Source organism: Hetaerina americana, unplaced genomic scaffold, assembly GCF_022747635.1.
Source record: "Hetaerina americana unplaced genomic scaffold, ioHetAmer1.1.p SCAF_7, whole genome shotgun sequence".
Classification (NCBI taxonomy): Eukaryota; Metazoa; Arthropoda; class Insecta; order Odonata; family Calopterygidae; genus Hetaerina; species Hetaerina americana.
The window spans coordinates 28599745-28616313 of NW_027287316.1; the positions used below are offsets into that span (position 1 = coordinate 28599745).

Consider the following 16569-nt stretch of genomic DNA (forward strand, 5'->3'; position numbering starts at 1 on the left):
AAGAATTGTTTTTTGATTCACTGTGTGAGATATGGAGGAGATCAAGGAAAAGAAGAACAAGTCTGTGTTTAATTTATGCTATTTGTGGTCTATACTGTACTCTCTGCCAATGGAGATGAGCATACATCTAGTGTTGTTGCAAGTTCTGCAGGAATAGTAAAAAAAGAGCAAAATCATTTGTAAATTTTCTGTATTTTTCCTATTACCTTATAGAAAAGTTCAAAGGATCAAGAATTAATGCAATGGAGGTGGGATATCTTTTTTTAGTGTAACATTTTAACAGGTTTTCTAGTACTTCACTTGGAAAATTTGGATTTTTTTAGGGTTTTTGTAGTGACATGCAATATAAGAGGGTCATCCGTAAAGTAGTACCCGTTCGTGCCGCATGAAGTGCTGACGACGCGAGTAGCCGCTGGACGAGGTCAGATAGCTTCAGTGGCTTGTCTGCCTTCTCTGAGCCAAGTTGCGTGACGCTAGCATTGCCTGTGTTGTTTCTGTGATTGTTTACAATGTTTAAAAAAATTGAGAACGCCGCCAGTTGTGAAGTGAGGGCAGTGATTAAATTCCTCAATGCAAGAAACGTTCGCCCATGTGATATTCATCGCCAATTAAAGGAGGTGTATGGAGACATTGTAATGGACGAGTCGTCTGTTCGGCGGTGGTGTCGCAACTTCAACATGGGGAGGGGGAACACACACGAAGATGAGCGTTCGGGGAGACCGTCTGTCATTACAGACCAACTGGTGAGCTCAGTTGACGAATTCGTGAGGAACGATCGGCGCGTCACAATTGATGACATCTGTGAGCATTTTCCCAATGTTTCTCGAACAATTGTTCATGAAATTGTTAAACACCATCTGCATTATGCAAAAATTTGTGCAAGATGGGTCCCTCGCGTATCTCAATGAGCTGGCGGCGAAGGACTATGCAGCAGGAATACAGAAACTTGTCACACGTTATGACAAATGCCTTAATTTGCTTGGAGATTATGTTGAGAAGTAGTTTAAAGTATCCTCTTTCAAATAAAATTTTTTATGTTTGTTAATATTTACTTTTGTGTCTTTATTTCACGAACGGGTACTACTTTCCGGATGACCCTCGTACTTTTGGGATGCTCTAAATTTAGGCATTATTTCTTGAAAATTTGGTCATAGAAGCAGATTGTATACCCTTACTGTTCCAGCTCCCAACACTGATTGTCTAAAAAAAATATTGTTTGTGCAAGTCCCCAGTTGTGTACTGAATGAACAATGTCTTATGTTAGTGCACCATGTCCAATGGATAGAGTGGTTGAAATACCTTTCACACCTTTCTTTGTAGTCATAACCTTAATATTAATTTTTTTTTATAATTTAAAAAAATGTTGACTCTAGGGATGTTCCTTAAATCCTGTAATAAGATCTGCATCCTTCTTGCAAACATTGTTTACTAATTATATTATTTTTCTCCAAAGAGATTGGCACCCCTTGCAATAGAGACAAGATGTGCATTGAAAGAGCCAACTGCTATATTTCATCAGATGGGAATGGCACTTGTCAATGCAATCAAGGATTCACCGCTTCTGATAAACATAGTGTCTGCTTGGCAAGTAAGTTGGCAACACCTGAAACAATTGAGTAAATGCAGTTAATTCTACTTATTTAAGGGAGTATATCACTGGTGTCATTTCAGTGATTGCCAAATACCTTCATTGTAGTGATCTGGAAGAGGTCAGAAACATGGTCTTATAGCATTTAAAAGATTCTTTAAAATAAGGGAATGGGAAAGTAAGGAGTTGAAAAAGTTATTTCAAATTTTAAAAATTATTGCTATGTTTAATGGTAGCCTGCCAATCAATTTAAGTTTTGAATGGATGTTTAGACTGACCACTTTAATCACTTAAATTCTTCAAGAAGAGAGTGGGGATTTCATATCATAATGAGTTTATCTTGCTGAGACCCTTCTGTGGGTCAAACTTCCCCTCTTGCAGCCCCTACCTCAAGAGGCTACCAATCCATGAATTTATTTGTTAAGGTATCATTTTTTTAAAATCACATAGTGTATTGTGGGATGCCTTTCTATGGAACTGTATGGTCCTAAGATGAGGTAAAGTGAACATTTTATTGCTGAAAAGTCAGTTGTAATTCATCATCATCAGTGGTCATCAGTCCCGAGATTGATGCAATTTGGGTTTGATATCATAAGTGAATAAAATAATTTCACATTTCAGATGTATACAACAATTGCACAACAGATCAGCCATGTATAAAGAATGCCTATTGTACCCAAGGAAATTCTTGCCTATGTGAAGACAACTATGCACCAGCAACAAATTTGGATAAGTGCCTCTTAAGTTAGTTCATTTGTATTTTTATTAGCAACTCTTCTAGGATCACCTGAAGGCAATAAAAATATTAATTGAATTGCTTTGGATACTCCAAGTTACCCACTGTCCCTCAAAAATGTATTACTCAATTTCTTTTATTTATTGGTATTGGTGATCAGATTTATAAAGAATACATATATAATTTTCCACTTTAAGTTTTATTTTCAATTTGTGACTTAGAATAATGTAAAATTTATTATTTTAAAATGGTTAGTGTTTTATGAAATTAGCAAGCAATTAGCATTAAAAAAATATAAATGAATGTTGAGATACTGTACACTTTAAAATGTGCAAAATAACTTTCACAATGAATTTCTGGGAAACAATAAAATTTCACCTACAAAAATCTTCTCTTTCAGAAATTGGACTTAATTGCAGTGATAATAGTACTTGCATTGAGAATGCATACTGTGCTGGAGACAGAGGAAACAGCTCATGTCAATGTATGGACGAACTTGCACCCACACCTGATGCCTCTCAATGTTTGGGAAGTATGTGCCAAGATATATGAATCCTCATATGCTGTATGAGTTGTATGCTTATTAAATACTTGAGAAATAGTGTGAGTCTAACCTGAAAATCACTTAGGAGACTAAATTGAAATATCTTATCTCAAAATAGATCAGCCACATTTAAACATAAACCTCTTTTTGTTAAAAAAGAAAGATTTCTTACAAGAGTAATTAAACCCTGTAAGTCACACGGTGAAATATTGCACTGGTTCTTGGAAGGTGTTGTGTTTGAGAGGGTTGTGCAAAGTCTTGTAATTATCAGTAGCTAAGTGATTCATTCATGATTTTAGCTATTTCATACCATAATGTGGTAATAAAACACATTTTTATTGTGTTGATTTTAATTGAGACTTTTGACAAAACAAGGAATCATTTGAGTAGTTTTTTAAACTTATTTCTCTAATATTGTTTATATAAAGGAGCAACCATCAAACTAATTTTAGTCAAATAGTTAGGACATTATTGTTCAATCTTGAATGACTTACATGAGTCATCCACAGTAATTTTTGGATTATTTTACGTGTATGGTTTTATTATGTTCCTAGGCAAAGGGAAATCAAGGAAATGGAAGCAAATAAGGCTACATTATAATAAAAATCGGATGTTAAAATTTTGGCTGTCCTGATATGTGTTTTGCAAAGACAAATTATAATAATATTTATCGCTCCTTAGACCCATTGTTCCAGTAGTTTTTGCTGCAACTTTCTAATGCCTTCCTAATGGTCCATGGGGCTTATGATACATGCTATTTATATAGCATGTCTATAAATATAAATTTTTATCACTATAAATCTTACAGGAAAATATTTTTCTTTTGTATATAATTTATTTATTGTGATATAATGGCTTAGCATCAACATTGGAGGGTATAACTATAACAGGTAGAACTGTGTCTATCCAGAAAGTGTTTTGGAAAATATTATCTTAGTAATAGGGACATAAAAAGAAGAACTGTGTTAGGTAAAGAAGCTTCCTCAAAGAATAGGGCTTAGACCTTGAGTGAGGATATAAAGAAAATATACAATAAATCTAGATATGAAGCATAACCTTTTAATGCAGTGAAACCTGATTCTTGAAACAAGGGGATGATGATAGTTAGGAGGTTTTTGTGGTGTGGAAAGGAATGGAAAAACTAAAGTGGACAGAAAGGCAATAAGCAAAGAATTGCTAGGCATGGTAGGGTAGCAGATTGATGAAAGAAATCCAAAGAAGGCAGGAAAAGTGGATGCTAGGTAGGACCATACCTCACTTGCTCAGGGGTTGGATGATGAAGGGGCCTTACTTGTTTACTCTTCCACTGTTAAAACACTGAGGGTAGAAGCATAGGAGGTCAAAATAATATTTTTATGTTTGGTATAATTGATAAATTCCTGTATTGGAAAAAATATCACCTGATTCCATTTCATGTAATCATCCCCTGCCACTCACCTTTTTATTTGATTCTATTTAATGTAAGAGTGTAATCACTCCCTGGCATAAACTCTAGAGGTGGCTTGCAGGGTACTAAGTGAAACTAAATAAATAAAACTATTTGTCAATTATTCATAAATCAAGAATCATGTGGCATTTAAATCATGATTAAATTCTTTGGAAAGAAATCCTGATTTGCTCACCTCAACCCACAATGCATCACAGTGTCCCTAATTTTCCTTCTTCTCTCACTTTGGCTTTGCCTCCTGCTGTTATCTGGGCTCTAAGGACTTTCCTTTGATCATCACTGGTCTAGAAATTCATGATCAGATGAGGAGTGAAATAACAGGTTGGTTTTCTTGCATTATTTAGGAATTGGCATGACCTGCATCAATGATAGCAGCTGTGTACCTAATGCACATTGTGATTCAATTAACTCCACATGCCTGTGTGACAATGGATTCAAGCCTTCAGCCAGCAATGGAAAATGCCTTTCAAGTGAGTTTGTTTTGAGATTAATGAAGAAATTGGTTTATAAGCTTGCTAGAATTTGTTCAGATGTAATGAAAATTTTAAACCACTTTAGAAATTTGCTTCTCTGAACCCATTGAGGCAATCGAGAATGAGCTCATAATTATTGTTGGCTTGCATGTGATTATTTATGAAACTTAATAATTGCAGTATGCTTTTCCTTCCCTTCTCTGTCCTTATTAGCTGGTATCTTAGCATTAGGTCTCCTTGGTCCTTAGATGGTTTTCAAGGGGCATACAAGGTATCAAAGTGATTTACGCTGAATGTGGCCAATAAATCCATCATTAAATGAAAATTTACCACTTACTGTTTTGTTCTGGGATTGTCTTTCCCTTGAATATGTACATTGTTTTACTGAATTTGTTTCATCATGAAATAATTTTTCTTGGGCCATCTTTATAATGTCACTTGGTAGACAGAAAAAGATTGACACATTTTATATTTGTAAGGGGTTAAATGAACTTCATGAAATTGAACTGTATGGTATGTTTATATATAATATAATATTTAACAATCAAATAGTCCTTATCAGTTTACTTCTCTGGTCAACTTTCCAATGATTTCAGGTATTAAGTAATATACTATGTTTTACTTTAAAAAATTTTAATATGACAAAATGTTTATTGGCAAGGATACTTGAGGTCCTATCATCAGAAGTATAAATTAAAAGATAGAAGTAAGGGTATTTTTATAGAACATCTGTGTCTGTCCCTGTCAAAATAGCTGTCATAAAAGTTCAGTTAGCTTTTTAGGCTGTGAAGTATAAATGTTATCTAATATCTTATTGAGCGCTTTCTTACTGGATGGTTATTTTGAGAGATTAATGTTGCCTGGTTAATTGATTTTGGTGTATTGCAAGGTAATTTCCATAACAATAATAATTGCTTTTCTTTTTCAGATAAAATATTAAATTAGTTGGAGCTTAAAAGCATTGATGCAATTATTATAAACAAGCATATTTCTTAGCTTAGCAAACTGGCTTGCTATTAACAGTTGTTATGTTTTCTATTTTGTTGATTTAAGAGGTTGGAGTTAACTGCACAGATGATAGCTCTTGCGTAGATGGTTCCTTCTGCTTTCATTTATTTGGAAATGACACATGCCAATGCCACAGAGGGTTTGGAGTCACAGATGATGGTGGAGAATGCATCTTACTCTCAGGTAGATTCTTGCAAAAATGTTGTTTTTTGGTAATTGCAACTGTATCTGCCAATCTTAATGGTCACTGGCTATCTTTTCTTAGATGATTTTTATTAAGACTGTCTCATTTTCTCTCAAAGCCAATTTAATAAAATCTCCTTGGGACCTGTCAATACATTAGCATAATGACTATAATGTACTCTATGTCTACTGACTACTCATTGCCTAAGTCACTCATTTGTAAGCATCTCAATTCCTCTAAATGGGTATCAGGGATTTATTGGAAGCCAATGCATGCCAAATTTGTCAAACCTTGGACTTGAGATAAGAGATTGATAACCTTTGAAATCCTATACAGTACTAAAAACCTTTTTATTTTGTAATGCAAGGGTTCAAAAATAATTTGACATTGAAATATCTAAATCTAAAGCAAAAAATATTTTAAAATAATTAAGGGACTCATATTTGGCCATAAAATTTTTATTGCAATTTTATTTGTGTCTATATTTAAGTAATGAGCAAAATGAACTTGCAAGTTATTACTTAATTTTTTTATATGGTATGTTTAGAAATGAAGTACTTGCTGCTATAAGTATTTAGTAAAAATATAACTCCATATTTGAGGGTGTGAGTCAATGCACCATGGACTTCTTTCCACTGACCCAACCAACAAGTCAGCACATCTAATGTTTTTGGAGCAGATATTGAAAGAGTATCTTTATTTATTCTATCTTTTTCTTTTCCCAGCTTTAAAAGTCTTGCACAACCTTGTTTTTTTTGTTAGCTACTTTTGCTTCTAATAAAGCGGGCCAAATGGAAAGTTCTGATCTTGAGCTGAGGCAAGATTCTCTTTCATTACTCATCACGAAATGGGGCCCTCTTTTGAGTTCACATGAACTATGGCTGTATTGAATTTCTATCATGAGGTTAATGACTCCCTGAAAGAATAAGATTTTCTGTAGAAAAGCACAAAGGGTACACTTTATATCACTAATAAAAGCAACCAAAAGTTATTGGTTAATTATAACTTTTTAACAAACACAGTCATATTAAGTTCATGCCAGGTAAATTTCTTCATAACAGAAAAAGGATTTGGTGCATTCCTAATTCATGACCTAAATGAAGTCTTCTCATTTTTGACTCCATGTGAGATTTTTTGGGACTATCCATGAGTTTAATCAGTACAAAATTATTTCTCTCACTCTTTCCGAACGATTCCTTAGATTTGTGAAATTCAAAAGGGCTCATGGCTAGCATCTGGTGCATTGTACTCAGTTGGTGAATACTTTTCTCATATTGTTATTGATCTCATATTTTGATGTGTAATATATGCTTGCATTTTTCTGCTCATTGGCAGGATCAACTGTAAAAGTACTCAATAATCAATAAAATATTATTATCTTTGTTCCTAGTGAACAATTCAATGGACCTTTCAACATGTTCACCATCCTCAGAAGTTTTTGATTCAGTACTCAGCTTTCTCTGAGAACAATGAGTTACTGATTCATTGAAATGCTGGCTATGGAAAAATTCACCTCGTGTCAAACCCAAGAGTACTTCATCTTCTTCTACAATGCCATGTTAAGCCAGTTCTGTAGTCATAACTTCAACATTTTTGTATATTCATTACTAATTTGTAAGGCTGGAATTCCAAAAAGGATATAGAAGTAATATTTTAATTATATGGAATTAGTTCATGGGATTGTCCTGGTATTTAATTCACCTGTAAATGTGGCCAGTTAAGAGTATAAATGCATCCATATCATATTTAGTCACCATGGCATGATGACTTCCAACACCTTGACCATTGTCTGCACCCAAAAACTTGCCTTATGCCCCTCTTTTATGTTGTGAATTGATTCTGATTTATTTTGAGATCCAGAATGGAGGCTGTGAAATTTTTAAATTCATTGCAGGGGTTGGATCCAACTGTACTGTCAATGAGACCTGCATTGATAATGCCTATTGCAACAAAGGGAGTAAGAATAGCACTTGCCAGTGCCTGAATAAATTTGTAGCATCTGACAAAGGAGACAAATGTTACCCAGCATCACGTAAGTTTCTGAATGATAGCATGATGAAATTTTCTAAGTTCAACTAGTCAAATCTCTTCCCCAAAAATCAGAGAGATAAAAAGTAAATTCACAGCGAATTTGAGAGAAAGTATGATTTTTTCCATGGTTGACTTTTGTCATTGTAGGTACCACTATAATTACTCTACTCTAGTTCTTTTAGTTCTCATCAGCACCCTGTGAAAATTATCCCATGCTTTTGGCTTTCCACTTTTTTATTGTCTTAATTCAATCTAAAATATGGACAAAATTTTTAAATTGAAAAATTGTATTCACTGATTTCTGGCCACCTTGCATCCTGAAGCATGCAGCTATCATTTTCATATATGATGCTGTTCGCCCTTTCTGCTTCACCATTTGGCTGCATTCCATCAGCTAAGGACCTTTGATACAGAATACCAGAATCCCTGAAATTTATTTTAATATTCTATTTAAATATTCTTTCTCGTTTTGCGAGTAAAATGTTTTCAATGAAACTTCATTTAGCATAGTTACACCATAGAATTTTTTACCAAAGGCAGCTTAAAAATCTTATCATTATGTAGGAATATCAGGTGGCGAAAGATTAACAAAACAGCTGTCAGTGACATGAACTGGTATCAAAAACTTCACTCTGGCTGAATCCTAATGAAACTGAGGAAAGACCTTGGATCAAATTTAAACTATTATTTAGATATTTATCATCTATTACCTCAACATCTCAATCCATTTCTCAACAGAATATGGTGTTTATTTGAGCTAAAAGAGCCACCAAGGAATATTCAGACAGTTAGGAATTTATCTGAGCTAAATAGGTGGCTATGACTCAGCACGTATGGAGAATATTTCACTAATAGGTATTTGAGGAAACTTGACCTGCTTCCCTATGGAAAAATGAATGCACCGTAAACAATGACAAATAATAGGGAATTGTAGCACAGAAGTTTAGGCATGAAAGAAAATCTAGAAGCTCTGATGATCTTGAATTGGAGTAGAATTCACTAAAAAAATTGAGCTTCCTGCATCACAGGCAATCATTTGAGATTATTTTTTTTTAAGTTTGTGGAAAGAAAAATTTTACTAAATGAACTATAACTGGTGGATTCTCATATTTGTAGTGCGACGAGTGAAAAGAGTTGAGGTCAGGCAAATTTGTTGTTAGTGCTAATAAATGATTTCACCAGTTAGGATTGAAGTACATATTTTGCTTTCTGGAATATGCAAAACATATTCCCTCTCCTTTTCTTCCAGTGAGGATATTTGTTTTATCATTTATTGTCAGACATGAGATATGAGCTTTAGACCAACACCCCTGGAGTTCTCCTCCACTTCCTGTCATAGGGAAAACAATGGTAAATTTTTTTAAAAAATTACAAACTCTAATGAGCACCCATTACTTGCTGGAATTTAAGTGACCTGTCACATGGGTTTCATTGGTTGATTTGGTAATGGGAAGAATTTATTTGCAGGAAGAATTTCCCCAGATAAAATACCAAAAGTTAGATGGGCTAGGTGAGTTTAAGGGTTCAAATAGGCTCCACATCCTCCCCCCCATGCCTCAAGAGACTACCAGTTCTGCCTCATCAATTCACCTACCCACCAAGTTACTTCAATGACAAAGTTGTCTTGACTTCTCTTTTGTCTGCACAATCCATCGACTGAGCTAAAAAGCTGGGAAGATCAAATGAATGCACCTGGATGGTAAGTTATGTGATCAGCAGGGGTCTTGCTGTTGGCTCTCTAATGCTCGCATTGAGAATGGAGCCCTGCATCCTGAATCACTGACGAAATTGTGTGCATCAAGAAAATTAAAATTATAGCTAGCAATTCAAGGTTAAGATGCGGTAAATTTTTGAATCATTTATGATATTATTTTATATTGACTATAAATCTATCAAAAAGATGGTATATACAGTTCGGGAACAGATGTGTATTTTTGTGAGATATTAATAACAGAAACAATTTATAATATATATGCATTGGTTTGCTGAGTTCAAACCCTTAATGGCATGCAATATATCCTGGAAAGTTTTTAAATGCATAAATGATATGTCAGTAAACCAAAGGACAAAATCATAAGTTAAAATTTCTTTGTAGATGTTTTTTGATTTTTCCATGCTGCATGCAAATTCCTATGCTATTAGCAGAGACTGCTTTTAGCTTTGAGTCATGCAGAATTTCATTTTAAGTAAGATTGAAATAACAAGGTTTTACTGTGTCATTAGTGCTCTCTTGTGTATTAACTGAATGAAATATTTGATTGAAATAATAATGGTTTCAAAAATGAACTTCTTCATTTCAACAGCACTTGGAAATCCTTGCAGTAATGACAGAGACTGTAATAATGAAATAACAACTCTTTGTGCAAACAATACATGTCAGTGCAAATTGGGTTATACACGAGAAGGATACAAATGTAAAGCAGGTAAGTAAATTATGATAATTGATAATCATAATGATAACATATTATGATGATGGACATTGTAGCCAAATTAATGGCACTGATTGGTTGTTAAAATAACTATCTCATTCTTTCTCTTTGCACATTTAAAGGCATGATCTCAACGGTTCTATAGATAATAGCGTGCATATTTTTTTTAGCATGCATAGATTTTTTATATTCATTTTTGTATAAATTTCTTGAAAGAGCAGGAATATAATTATATAAATTGAGTTTTTAGCACATAGTTTATTACCCTCAGATCAACCTAGAAAGCCAACTTGTCTAAGTATTGTTGAATGAAACTGAAAAATATTGCAATATTTTTCCTCAGCATAGGGAATTGTCTGTTTATGTGAATTCACACAATTTTGAGTTTATGTTGCTTATGAGTATTTATATGATGAGCTCTCTCGAGCAACTCATGGCCTTAGTCATGATTAAGGACTCACATTGTGATTATGCACTTCTCTTGAAATTTTCATCTTATCTGAGTAAAGTGTATTTTCTTAGATTTCATGCTAGTAAACCATTAGCAATGTTTTACTCTAGTATTATCAATATGTTTATGGACTCTAGTTACACATATAAAAAACCATGAACATAGTTATCAACCCAAAGGTCAATTGGTAACACAAATAGCATTGTGAAATTGTTCTTATAGTGTAAATGCTTTTTACATACATGGCTCACAAATAGTAAGGGGATATGAAAGGATGCAATGTATTTGTATATGCACTATTGTCAGTTTCTAAACTAGTGCATGTATTTGACACCAGGGTCCTTTTAAAATCTCATGAGATATAACCTATTCTGTGGAGTGGCTTTCTACCACTGAGTCATTCACTTCGGAAAGCTGCGTGGCTCAGCAGGACATCCACCTGCACCCATTAACTTAGCCTCCCTTGGCTAAGGCCATTGAAGCTTATGAAGACTATTATTTATCATTCTAATAAAAGTAAATTTTTTAGCTCCACTAGTAAGGGAAAACATTGATTGGATAGAACATGTGAACCTAATCACCAGATAAGCGTCAGCCGATATATTCATGATCAAATCAGCTGTTAATGAGTGCGTCTGGAGAAACTATTACAATGGTTAACATGCAAATGGACAGTCCTATTTTCTTCTTATGATATCATATTTCTAAGAAAATGCATCTGTGGAGTTTCCATTTTTCTCACTGCTCAGTATTCTCTCAATGAATCATTAAATCAATGGTTATTGTTTCTACTAGGACTCATTGGAAATATTTTATTCAGGCTGCAAATATATTAACACTTCCACATTTGTTTATCTTTAACTAAGCAATATTTGTGAAGAAGTATCTGCATATCATGAACATTACATCAGCAGGAGGAACAATAGCATCTGAAATGTTTTACTATTTCCTTGTATCAACAGGATTTTTTAAGCTATATGGCAAGGTTCTTCAAAAAACCAACATTGATAAGTTCTCATTAATATATGTAAATGGATTTAATTAGTAATTATTAGCTGTTCCAATGGTGGTAAATAACATTTTATTATCTAGATTTTGTAGTTTTGTAAGTGGTTTTGAAGATTTGTATTTTGAATTTGGCAGATGTAAGGATAGATTGGAACTAGTAGAGCATTACTCTCACATTAGGCTGTCCTTAAGAAAATGAATAGCTGGGATCTGTATATAATATAGAAATACATATTTCAAGCAGCATCTTGTTGATTTTGAATTTTTAAATCTGAAAGTGTTCACCATGGTAAATTCTTCATTAAATAATTCTTTAGTTAAATAGGTTCTATTTCGTTTTTCTAACATATAATCTGGAAATGTCTTATTCCTTGACTGCCATAGAAATTGGATTTGATTGTACCCCCGAAGAAGGATGTGTCTCCAGCCTGACAAGGTGCACCATGAAGACTGGAGGTGATGGCTTCGTATGCACATGCAGAGAGGATTATGTGGAAACAAAAGAAAAGGACTGCAGAGCCCGTTAGTACTCATACTGTAACCTTTCTCATTGGATAATGATCATAAACTAAAATGCTGATCGTATAGAGAAATGAATCAATAAAGTTTCCAAACTTATGTAAATATGGCTCTCATGTGGTCCTAAGAAATAGGGTCTGTGTGAATAAAAATAGTCTTTTTCCTTAGCATTTTAAAAACTTAAAAAAATATACAATCAACTCCCATCTTATTTAAGTTACATATTCACCTAAGTCACATGCATAGTCAAGTTTGGTGTTCAGAGATGTTCAAACTAAGCCCTTAAGTAACATGGGCAACCACATTTTTGGCCAGATAGACGGAGAAGTGAAGCCTGAAACAGTAGAATACTATATTTGCTCAGAGTTTTCGTTCACAAGAAGTAACTTTTGTGTGATCTAGTTCTATTTTACTCAACTATACATAACTGTTAAATTTTTCTTCACTTTACTGGAGATATCTATTGCAATCATAGCCTCAATGGTTTAAATAACATATTCAACTTCAATCCATGCGGGTACTTTGTTCGCAGTGTCAGATGTCATCCACACACTCACTGCCTTGCTAATCTCCTCTTTCACTCCTACTTTAATGCCCCTAGTGTATAACAGAAGACTTCATAATTTTCTTAAAAAATACATCTACAATTAGATTTACCCTTGTTTTACCCTTTGCTCTTGCCCGGCCTCACCGCAACTACTTTAATGATTCAGTATTCCTCCCCTCCCTCCTGTTGATACTTGTTTTTCTTGATATTTGCTATGCAGAAGATAAAATATATACAGTACCTGTGCAAAGACATTTTACCATTCATAATTCCTTTTTTACTCTTACATAACATACAAAATACATGGTTTAGAAACAGTATTGATGAAAGCAGATTGTTATTTTCATTCTCTGTTCTTCCCTTGCTTTCACTAAACTGGCTCAAGTGGCATCATAATTATTTTCACTGTATATCGGGTCTACTTGCAAGAAAACTATGTAATATATGGAAACCAGCAACCGTGATGGAAAGAATTAAGAGATATCAAAACACCTGTCCCTTGTCCCCACCTCTTTGTTTGCCAAAGAGATGAATTGGGAGCATTCGGCTGGTCAAAGAATCCTTTTATTTTGTCAGAAGTAAACTCTTATCTAGGTAAATGTTGGGTTGAATCTTACTGCTGGGTGTGCCACAATGCATATGATAACAGTTACTCTGTAACATTTTTTGGGCAGTAATTCAACAGAACAACTTGTTCCTACAAAGCCCTTATAAATTCACAATGTAGGGAGATACCTCAGTGGCTTAACTGTCTAAAGCACTCTGATGGATGTTGAGGTATCCAGGTTTCAATTTCAGTCCAGGCAAATGATTAACAGAGTGTAAAATTCTTGCATTTTGTTTTGGCTATTTGGCTACAGATTTCATGAATGGCTATTTGTTGCTGTAAACATCATTCCTTTTAATTAAATTAAGAATACAAAGTATCTTTCCACTGTCCTTTACTCACGTACAACCGGTTTCAATGCTCAAGCGTTATCATCAGGCACTATTGACAACGACTGATGCTTGAGCGTTGAAACCGGTTGTACGTGAATAAAGGACAGTAGAAAGATACTTTGTATTCTTAATTTAATTAAAATGAATTTCCACAAGGTTGAGCCGAGAACAATTGAATCATTCATTTTGTTAATTGGACTAGCATAACCTCCAAATTCATCCTCCTCTACCTCTGTTTGTTTTTCATCCACTCTCCTGGAGAGCTTGTAATTGCAACTCTTCCTATTATTTACCTTCAGATTGTTATTGAATACTATCATTGTATGTGCAAGGGTAAGTCAATTAATAACTCACAAAATTGGATAGAGGCAATAATAAATAAAATAACTTCCTGAAATATATTACACTTTTCTACATATTGGCGATGTACATTCAGACCTTATCTCATCTCTTTGCAAGTCTTTGATAGCCGGCAACAAAGAAATCTTTTGTTTGCTGTCACAGCCAATAAGTAACCTCTTGGACTATGGCATCATCATTTTCAAACGGTTGGCCACCCAAATAATTTTTTAGGGGCCTGAGCAGATGAAAATCACTGGGGATGAAGTCCTGACTGTACAATGGATGTTCCAAGCATTCCTAATGAAATGTTAATAGCAGTTCCTTGTCTTGCTGACTTTTGTGATATATTTATTGACTTACCCTTGTACAATTAGGTACTGTCATCATAAAGGTTAAATTTCAAGAGTTTTAATCTAGCAACAAGAACATTGAGGCACAATGAAAATACTTCCTTCCTGCATATATTCTAGTGTTTCAGGCTTCACTTGGTGGAGGTATTTAATATCTATACTAAAAAGACTTTGTACTTTTCCACCCTTATAATAAAAATCTGTGGAAAAGTACAGTCTTTTTAGAATGGATACACACCTACTAATCAAAACTACAAGCAGGGAAGTTACACCCATGGTTTTACAGAAGTGCTTAAACCTCAAAGCTTTTGATTCTACCTCACCAGTGGACCCCAGTAATATCTGCCATAATGAATATACATGTAGTTGAGCCTCCATGAAGTTTTCAGTACCCTGAGGAATGCACAGAAAGGTTTCATATTGTCAGTATCTTGACTGACTTTAAATTTAACCAGGTAGTTTGTGAGTCTGATGAGCATATCATGGCTTAGAAATGTATTGCAGACCTAATTCATTCAATTCATGCTGAATAATACACAATGTTCTTTGACTGTCACCAGACACTGTTTTTAAAATACTACAGTCTTTATTTCTAATGGCCAAAAGCAGTTGAAAAACAATGTAGTCTTGCATAGTCTACATTAATCTTATGATTACTAAAAAATTAAACTTGGTATTTTTTTCTTACAAAAAAATTCATTATAATACACAAGTTTTAATGCATGGGCGACATCATCAGGTATGAATAATACCTGATGATGTCTCCTATGCATTGAAACTGGTAGTATTATAATTAAGTTTTTTGTGAGAAAAAAATACCAAGTTTATTAATTCAGTGATCATGAGTTTTCACTGAGTAGAACCTCAAAACATCAAATTAATTTTATGATTATTATTTTTCATGAAAATTTATGAGCCAAGTACAGTAAAATATAAGGTACTTATTGCCTAAATATTATGTTAAAAATAATGATACCATGTCTTACAAAATTAGTGTATTTTATATAATAATAATAGATATTTTTAGCATAAAATTTAGCTAGTTGATGCATTTTGTGAAAGTTTTTCATGTGAATGAATGTTTATCCAGTATGGAATTATGTTAGTTATTCCATCTTCTTTGCTGATTCCTGATTCTTCCTTGCCCTTTCTGTTGAATTTCTTTGGCTTGAGGATACATTTGTCGAACTTGTCCTGTTTGCTACATTCTTTGTTGTCACTCTTCTCCATTCTCCAATGATACTTATATCATTCTGAGTCTGGCATGGCAATAAGTCACAGCAAATCCTTGCCATTCAATTTGAATGCATATTTTTTTGAGGCCTAACCTATAATCATACAACCTACAACCAATGATGGGTATGCCCAGCTGATGTAGGTTCATGTTATGCTACATTCTTTGAAAGTTATCATAAGCTGAGCAAATGGGATTCTGTTCAAGATGAACATATTGGAAATTTGATAAAAGTAATGTCTTTCATTAATTTTCTGGACCGATTTTCAAAATATTCTTGATTTCCTAATGCCCTAAATTGTTATATGCCTTAAAAAATTAAACTGCCCATGCCAGTAAAATAATTAAATAAAATATTTGATTCATTAATGCGTGCTTAATTTTGGTTTAGCCCTGGGGTCAGAATGCTCCATCAAAGCTGGTTGCACTGATGAAGTGGCCTTCTGTAACCGAGATGAAATGAAGTGCAGATGTCCTGATGGATATCTGGCTCTGGGCGAGTTCTGCGAAGCCCGTAAGTAGAAGATGACTCATAAATAGAAGTTTTAGGCATTAATGTTGTGAATGGAGTGAGTAATTTTAATTAGTTCCAAAGAAACTGCGGGAGATAATGGGAGATGGATAATGCGGAAGTAATGGATAATGCGGGAGAGTATGTACGGTATTTCGTCAAAACATCTTGTTCCTTTAAAAGCCCCAAAATTTCAGAGTTTAAGAGGACGCCTCGGTAGCTTAAGTG

General features: G+C 34.1%; 1 protein-coding gene across 1 annotated transcript in view; it reads left to right on the forward strand.

Moving 5' to 3' along the window:
* Nucleotides 1-16569, forward strand: part of LOC139696598 (multiple epidermal growth factor-like domains protein 10) — a 50985-nt gene that overhangs the window by 21339 nt on the left and 13077 nt on the right. The window contains exons 14-22 of the mRNA XM_071595403.1: nucleotides 1454-1588; nucleotides 2210-2332; nucleotides 2725-2856; nucleotides 4660-4785; nucleotides 5842-5979; nucleotides 7875-8012; nucleotides 10315-10434; nucleotides 12284-12421; nucleotides 16222-16344. Coding sequence (XP_071451504.1) covers nucleotides 1454-1588; nucleotides 2210-2332; nucleotides 2725-2856; nucleotides 4660-4785; nucleotides 5842-5979; nucleotides 7875-8012; nucleotides 10315-10434; nucleotides 12284-12421; nucleotides 16222-16344 — 1173 coding nt within the window. The remainder of the gene's footprint in view (nucleotides 1-1453; nucleotides 1589-2209; nucleotides 2333-2724; nucleotides 2857-4659; nucleotides 4786-5841; nucleotides 5980-7874; nucleotides 8013-10314; nucleotides 10435-12283; nucleotides 12422-16221; nucleotides 16345-16569) is intronic.